An 8,585-nucleotide genomic window follows, 5' to 3' on the forward strand; every position below is an offset into this window, starting at 1 on the left:
TGTTCCAGAAGCTCCCTTTACACAACTCGATAATACAAATAGTAAATAAATCCAACTAGTAAATAATAATTATAACTAGTTTCTCTCTGAGCTGTCCAGATGCTCCGATAACGTTCATGTCGGCAAATCATACCTCCATTTAAAAGTGTGAAAGAAAATCAGAGTCAGTGAAACATGTTAAATCTCTCAGTTTAAGGCCCAACCTCAAAGCTGATGGATCAGTCAGTGCTTTAAAATAAAGGATCTTTTACTGAACCATGGTTCACTTTCAGGCTGAAATGTTAGACTTAAAATAAATATAAAATCAACTGAAGTTTAACAAGGATGACTTCTGCCTGGGAAAACAGCATCCTTTAAGCAAGCTGACTAAAATGAAGCTGAGGAAAGCCAGTCCCAAAACAGATGCTGCGTATTTTACAGCTGCTGACAAAGACAATAATGGATTTGATGTGAAATATATAAATTAAGATAAAGTTAAGTTTTAATGTAAATACAATTATTTAAAAAAAAAAATTCTATTAACGGTTAGGGGCATCAAGATTATTGAGAATGAAAACACCAAACTAGTGTTAGGCTAGGATTGAAAAACCCTGTCTTTATAGATTTGTTCTTTGTCTTTCAGGACTTGGAGTATTCAGCTGTGTCCATTTTGATACGGAAGAATTTCTTTTGGAATACAGAGGACAGGGGACACGATGGCATAGTGGCACGTTCGCCTCACACCTCCAGGGTTGGGGGTTCGATTCCCACCTCCGCCTTGTGTGTGTGGGCTTTAAAAAATCATTATCTTTTCTTCTAGGGATACAGAAGGATCAGACACTAAGAGAGGACAAGGCTGGAGGTTCTCATTGTAATGTCTAGCTTCTACCTGTGGTGTTGACTTTTATAATCGATAAAAGTTCATTCATTCATTCATTCATTTTCTACCGCTGGTCTGAACTACCTCGGGTCACGGGGAGCCTGTGCCTATCTCAGGCGTCATCGGGCATCAAGGCAGGATACACCCTGGACGGAGTGCCAACCCATCGCAGGGCACACACACACTTTCATTCACTCACACACTACAGACAAATTTCCAGAGATGCCAATCAACCTACCATGCATGTCTTTGCACCGGGGAGGAAACCGGAGTACCCGGAGGAAACCCCCCGAGGCACGGGGAGAACATGCAAACTCCACACACACAAGGCGGAGGTGGGAATCGAACCACCAACCCTAGAGGTGTGAGGCGAACGTGCTAACCGCTAAAACACCGTGCCCCCATCAACAAAAGTTGTTTTACTAATTTTAATTTAATTTTAATTAAATGTTTATTTATTAATGTTTTCACAAATGTCTTGGTAAGACATATTTTGCCAGCTGCTAAAATATTTACAAATGAGTAGCTTTTGTTTTATCTGGAGGTCCAAAGAAATGCAATGCCCAATTCTTGTGTGTGTGTGTGTGTGTGTATGTAGCATCATGTTGGTGGATCATATTTTGCCCTCTGCTGGGGAAAGGCATATCACAAGGGTGAAATATTTACAAATGTGTAGCTTTGTTTTTTTCTAGAGGCCCAATGAAATGCAATGCCCAGTTCGTGTGCGTGTGCGTGTGCGTATATATGTTCATTGTGCTGGAAAGGGCAAGCGTGTGCTGCACTAAATGTGGCCGCTAAATTTAGCAACACTAAAGGTGTTGCTAAATTATTTTATGAACACATAATTCAACAAAAATAGATATAATTAATTTTACATGTAAAGTCCATAATATGGAACAATCCTAGTGATTTTCAGGCAAGTACTGTATATGGAAGAAAACCCAAGTTATGACAAGTTATCCCTTTAAAGAGCATAAACTAGCTTATCAGTGTGCTGCCGCACAGAGACCGAGGCTCGTGCAAAACAACATTTCTGCCTCACTACCTCCCACAATTATTGCTAGATTTCAGCGTTTCCTAATGAAATCATTTCAGCTTATTACCCCAAAAATACTGTAGAAATAAATAAGTTAAACATGAATTATGTGTGTTATGTATTGAATTAACAAGAGAAATAGGTTTCTGTATTTAGCTTTATCACTCTGAGGTTTCATTTACAATTACCTGCACGTTACATAAATGTTCACACACATTAATAGATTGTTAGGAAAACGTTGATTAATGGTGACTTTTGTCATCTTTCAATTATGGACGGTGTTGTCTATAGTACTGCAGACAATATAGTAATTCTATAGTAATTGAATGAAAGCTGAAGTGGGTTTTGTGTTGTAAAAGTTGCAGCAGACGCTTATGAAGGCGGGGGTGAAAAGAAAAGCTTACAGCACCTGGTATTCCCAGGCGGTCTCCCATCCAAGTACTAACCAGGCCCGACCCTGCTTAGCTTCCGAGATCGGACGAGATCGGGCGTTCTCAGGGTGGTATGGCCGTAAGCGGAGGAAGAAACGCACTACGGTCCTTTTATAGTGCATGCTGTCGAAGTCGTCTGTTAAAGAGTATACACTTGCTTATCAATGTGCTGCCGTTGATAAATGCCATTTTATTAGCAAAAATTACAAAAACATTTATACAAATAAACATTTATTATCAAAAGACATTTATGCTTATTTATTAATATTACTACTACTAGTACTACTCATTTAATACTTTTTTTTAATCTCAGACGTGTTCATTTGTAAGAAAAACAATTGATTTGTAAAAAACATTTTTTCATGAAGAAAAATATTTTTTTATTTACAATTTCACACACAGGAAAAAAATTATTTACAATTTCAAACACAGAAAAAATGAGCACTTTGAAATGATAAAAGTGATTGTTAGAATAAGTTAATATTTTGTGTTAATGAAGGAGAAGCCATCAAACTCCTCTTTGATGGACTGGATGAAGAAGGAAAGATCCTCTTGAGAATGCTTGGTCCCCTGAAAGGTGAAAACTTCTTCAAAGTTATTGACGTCCCTCTTTGACATGATCCGTGGCCGAAATGGGGGTGTGATCTTCCTCTCTTCCAGCAGGGCCCATTTGATCTTCTTGAAGAAAGGGTGAACTTTGATGGCGTTCTCCTTGCCCTGGGACTCCACACAGCCGAGACGATTCTTGGGGTTCTTCTCCAGGAATGCTTTCAGGACATTAACCGCCTTCTTGCTGAGGTTTGACGGGTAATCCGGTTCAGATGTGACGATGGACTCGTGCATATCCTCCTGGTTATCGTCATGAAACGGCTTGTAGCCAGTCATCATCTGGAACATGATCACACCCAGGGCCCACCAATCCACCGACGTGCCGTATTCCAAACTCTGGATCATCTCTGGTGAGGTGTAGTCGGGTGTGCCACAGAACGAGTTGGTCGTCTTGCCATCCACTATGCCCTCCGTGCATAGGCCAAAGTCTACCAGCTTGCAGTGGCCATCGGCATCTAAAAGGATGTTTTCGGGTTTGAGGTCTCTGTGAATAATCCCGTTTCTGTGGAGGAATATGAGGGCACAGGCGATCTCAGCAGCGTAAAATCGGGTGCGAGGTTCATCAAACCCACGTGACTGACAAATGTGGAAAGCAAGATTTCCTCCATTCACATATTCCATTGCGAAGCACAACGAATCACTGGTCTGGAAGCTACAGAACAGGTGGGCGAGGTAGGGGTGATCACTGGCCAGAGTCAGGACGCGTTTCTCCCTAAGGGTGTAGCCGATGACATCATGTGCCCAGATGTTGTCCTTCTTTATAACCTTCAGCGCATACACCTCATCGGTGCCTTTGAGCTCAGACAAGATCACATTCCCAAATGTACCCCTTCCAAGTACACTGAGGAACTTGAAGTCCTCCAGACCTTTTCTCTCAGGCTGTAGCCCTTTGTCCTCTCAGTTCTCCTCTGAACTGCAGTCATTCAGGGATGAACTGTTTTCTGTTTGATACAGAGGCTGAGATGCTGCATCTGCGCTGGTCTTTTCAAATATCTGTACACTGCAACAGATGAGCAACGAGAGCAGAATGATCACTTCTACACATTAAAAATTATTCATTGTTATTCTTCTGTCTGATTCCACACTGGTGGTGAACAGATCCCCACTCTAGGACAGATGTACTCACATGGGAATGCAAATAACTAGGTGTGATGACAATATGAGATCACATTGTTTCAGAAATAAAGTTTACTTATTTTCTAATGCTATACCTAATCACATGAACCGCACCTGGAACCACCTTGTGGCACAATCTTCCCTCAAATGTGATTGTATTAGTCCTTTTATTACCTGTTTTTCAAAGTGATGACCTTTTCTTCATCGGCTACTCCTAGCTTCACCTTTTTTTCCCTCTTCTGTTCAGGACAACACAAATACAACAAGGTTTAATGTGTTCGCATAATCACAACGTCATTAGGCACAAGTTTTACTGATATAAAAGTTTTCAAAAACACTTCAGAGAAAAGTGTTTTCCCCAATTTTTGTAAAGTAAATCATTTTAAACCAAATCATGAGATTCAATCATACCTGTATCAAGAGACTAAAGCAGGTCATTGAGTTTCCCATGGCAGATTGATCTTATAAACACAGATGAATAAGCACTGTTAATGGTCACACTCCTCTCTGTGATCTGTATAATGTCCTCTACAGAGACTAAGACGTTTGAATGTAAACAAAGGTTGTTTTTTTTTTTTTCAAATTTAAAAAATACCACAGATCTGTCAACGTGTTTTACATAATTTAAATAATTTTTTTCTAATATTCCTTTTTTATCTAAAAAAAAAAAGGTTAAAAATCTGGTCCCTTAACCCGGATAGTCAGGAAATCACACAAGAATAAAGATATAAAAGTTTGAGTTTTAATTTCATGAATAATTAAGGGAATTAAGAATGATACTTTACATTTTCCAAAAATAGTTTTCAAACAGGGTTTACACATTAGTGCTTATTTTATCTTACCTCCCACAATTATTGCTAGATTTCAGCGTTTCCTAATGAAATCATTTCAGCTTATTACCCCAAAAATACTGTAGAAATAAATAAGTTAAACATGAATTATGTGTGTTATGTATTGAATTAACAAGAGAAATAGGTTTCTGTATTTAGCTTTATCACTCTGAGTTTTCATTTACAATTACCTGCACGTTACATAAATGTTCACACACATTAATAGATTGTTAGGAAAACGTTGATTAATGGTGACTTTTGTCATCTTTCAATTATGGACGGTGTTGTCTATAGTACTGCAGACAATATAGTAATTCTATAGTAATTGAATGAAAGCTGAAGTGGGTTTTGTGTTGTAAAAGTTGCAGCAGACGCTTTTGAAGGCGGGGGTGAAAAGAAAAGCTTACAGCACCTGGTATTCCCAGGCGGTCTCCCATCCAAGTACTAACCAGGCCCGACCCTGCGAGATCGGGCGTTCTCAGGGTGGTATGGCCGTAAGCGGAGGAAGTAACGCACTACAGTCCTTTTATAGTGCATGCCGTCGAAGTCGTCTGTTAAAGAGTATACACTTGCTTATCATTAAAAAAAAAAAACAAATATTATGTTTGGTTTATTGTCATTTTTTAATCTGAAATACTCAAAAACTACACAAAGTTTATTCAAGATATTTTCACTTGCTCTTAGTTTCTTCACAGCAAAATAGTTTTTATTTTTATTTTAACAAATGGGTCTATTTGACATGTTCCTTTGTTCCAGACTTTCATTTCCTTTACAGAGATTAGTGACGTTGTGGGTCGGTGAGGTACAAGATCCTCCATTACTTATTTATAAAAAAGACAAGTGATGGTGGTATTAATGCCTAAAATGTGGGTTTGTTTTTCTTTTCTTTTTTTTGAGTTACAGAATATATTTCAGCTTTGTAATTCAAATATCTCTATATTTTAACAATGTACTTTATATATCATTTGTGTTTATTAAAAAAACTACAGCTTTAACAACAGACATCTGATTTTCCACCTAGAATTTGAAAATTTCAAGAAAAATGTTTGTTTACTGTATTGCTATAAAGAAGAACGTTGGAGTGTGTTTAGTTCATACAAACCCCACAGCTACAACCCCACTGGACTGATGATGCATTTTCATTAGCTTTAACAAGTACAACCTCTCTGTTACACTGATACAGGATGTAGGATGGATGCTGTTTACATCCATCCATTCATCTTACACAGTGTCACAGTGAGCCTGAAGTCTGCGCCTTCAGGGGCCTTAAGGGACAAGATAGGGGACACCAGAACGAGGTTCCAACACAACAAAGGGTACAATCACACACCCTTTTTCACTGGGGAGGAAACCCCAGAAGCACAGGAACAACATGCAATGGGGCGACTGTGGGAATTGGAACAACAACCCCAATCATGCGAGTTAAACATGCCCCCACTTTTTTTTACATTATTTATTTAAAGCATAGCAGACATCCTCCACTATATAGTCTGTCCATTTAGGAATATGATGATAATTACAAGGGAACAACAAACTGTGATGTACATTATTTTTATGCAGCTGAAGAAACAACATAGGATAAAAAAAAATTGTTTTATTTTTACCTTTCACAAATACAGTTTTTATGTGTTAGCATCCTAGCCTTCTTTCTTTTATCTTTAGACCGTGTGTGTGTGTGTGTGTGTGTGTGTGTGTGTGTGTGTGTGTGTGTGTGTGTGTGTGTGTGTGTGTGTGTGTGTGTGTGTGTTTTGGGGGCTCGGGATAATCTTCAAAGCTTGCTCTTCCCAAAAGATGACCGAGATGTGAGACAATAAATAAAGCTCAGCACTTCCTTCTGTACGATCACTTGCTACCATAAACCATGTATAGAAAGCCAGGATGCTTCTTTAATCTTAAAAACACTCTGTGACTTTGATACATTTTCAACAAAAAATGAAGTACTCTAACATTAAAGACCAGTTTTGGACCACAATGGACATGTCTTATTAGTTCATCAGAGTGTTTAGGATCACAGAAAATAAAGTGCTAACAAACATTAGAAGGAGAACTAAACTTTTATTTACATCACAGTGCCGTTCTTCTATAACATCATCCCAGATAGCGGGTGCTGGAATGAGTCTCCATTGTCAGCGCTTTGTAACATTTTCTAGCGCAGGTACTTTGCTGTTTATCAGTAACACAAGCCTAAATTTTGCCCTTTTTTTCAGGCTGGTGAAATAACAGGCACTAATTTGTTTCACATCAATTAACCCTAGTACTGTAACTATAAATGGATCAAATGTGCCTTGCTGTCTTTACTTTAGGTGGTAAGAATCTCTATACAGTATGTATTGCTATTACAGAATTAAATGTATTGTTTCACTTCTTGATACAGCTTTTCTGAGGTCGAGCACTTCCCTAAAATATCCATGTATTTGTGTCTCGTGTCTCTCCATTTTTTCTTCAGCTACTTTGAAATGAATACATGTAAATCTGTATGGAAATTCTGCAGTGGATGTGGGTTCCTCTAAGGACTCTCTCTCTCTCTCTCTCTCTCTCTCTCTCTCTCTCTCTCTCTCTCTCTCTCTCTCTCTCTCTCTCTCTTTTTCTGGCTTCCAAAATCTAGGTCAGGTGAGTATTAGAGACAGAGTTGTTAGAATGTCTCAGAAAGATTAGTTGTTTCTTTCATAAGGAGTTTTAATCCATTATTACTTGTAGAAATGAAAGGAAAGCCATTTCAAGAAAATGCTGAATGTAAAACACCTGAGACCATTACACTATATGCATATTCTCACTGTTCTCAATGTCTCTCTAGACATTTCCCCAAATCAGATCTATTCTATATTTATATTCTCTTTGTCTTTATAGGTGGGTTCTCAACTATTCACATGTCACTAATGAATCCCGCCCATTTTCACGAAGCCCCGCCCCCAGTAACTACGGTGGCCCTTAGAATACAGTGTCAATAAAACTATCATAGATATGTATAGATAACTATGTAAAACTATTAACAGGAGGCGGATCATTTTTTTCTCGTCGACTAAACACACGTTATATAGTATATATGTTTTCATAATGTTAATCTTCTTGTTAATATTTTCCAAGATATTTGAAAAAAAATTCGACTATTAAACCTTACCTTGAGTTAGTAACCATCTCATAGGAAGAATATGATATCTTAAGATACCAATTTGCAATAAAGGATTCAGTTATATATAAGTTTATAACGAGGCTAGATTTTAATAGAAAATTCGAGAATTAAAGTAAAGATTTTTAAAACCAAATGACCATACTACATGCTTCATGCATAAGGAAATATATACAGTATATTACTTGTGTTACATTGTGCATTTTTACTTTATGCATTTGATCATGATTGAAAATGACATTAAAATGAATCGATCATGTTAATACTTTATGAGATTAGAAGCTTTTTTGCTTTAGTGAGGACAAAGCAAAGCTTTGTTTTGTATATTAATGTTTTTATTTAAACAAGTTTATAGTTATTTTGTTAACATATTAATATATTATAATAATAAATAATATATTATGATATAGTATAATAATAAATAATATATAAAATTTCTTATTAAATTTATATTATATTAAATTTTATATTACTAATATAATACATTTTATATTATTTATTAATATAAAATATTACTTTTTATATTGTTTTTATTTAAAAAAATATTTTGTTAAAAATATAAATAATGTATAAGGGG

The 8,585-nt window shown here is 36.9% G+C and overlaps 1 protein-coding gene, 1 non-coding gene and 1 pseudogene across 2 annotated transcripts; all 3 read right to left on the reverse strand.

Moving 5' to 3' along the window:
- Nucleotides 1-2,292: 2,292 nt before the first annotated feature.
- On the reverse strand, nucleotides 2,293-2,411 carry LOC113660253. The gene has a single exon (XR_003444772.1). It is a non-coding gene; the product is annotated as a 5S ribosomal RNA (ribosomal RNA).
- Nucleotides 2,412-2,771: 360 nt separating this feature from the next.
- On the reverse strand, nucleotides 2,772-4,562 carry LOC125145720 (protein kinase C epsilon type-like). The gene is made up of 3 exons (XM_047819819.1): nucleotides 4,463-4,562; nucleotides 4,226-4,290; nucleotides 2,772-3,935 (listed from the first exon to the last, which is right to left on the reverse strand). Exon 3 carries the CDS (start codon nucleotides 3,554-3,556, stop codon nucleotides 2,804-2,806), a length of 753 nt encoding a protein of 250 aa, XP_047675775.1. The 5' UTR covers nucleotides 3,557-3,935; nucleotides 4,226-4,290; nucleotides 4,463-4,562; the 3' UTR covers nucleotides 2,772-2,803.
- Nucleotides 4,563-5,281: 719 nt separating this feature from the next.
- Nucleotides 5,282-5,381, reverse strand: LOC113660257 (annotated as a pseudogene).
- Nucleotides 5,382-8,585: the final 3,204 nt, after the last annotated feature.

The sequence above is a fragment of the Tachysurus fulvidraco genome, chromosome 10, assembly GCF_022655615.1.
Source record: "Tachysurus fulvidraco isolate hzauxx_2018 chromosome 10, HZAU_PFXX_2.0, whole genome shotgun sequence".
Taxonomy (NCBI): domain Eukaryota; kingdom Metazoa; phylum Chordata; class Actinopteri; order Siluriformes; family Bagridae; genus Tachysurus; species Tachysurus fulvidraco.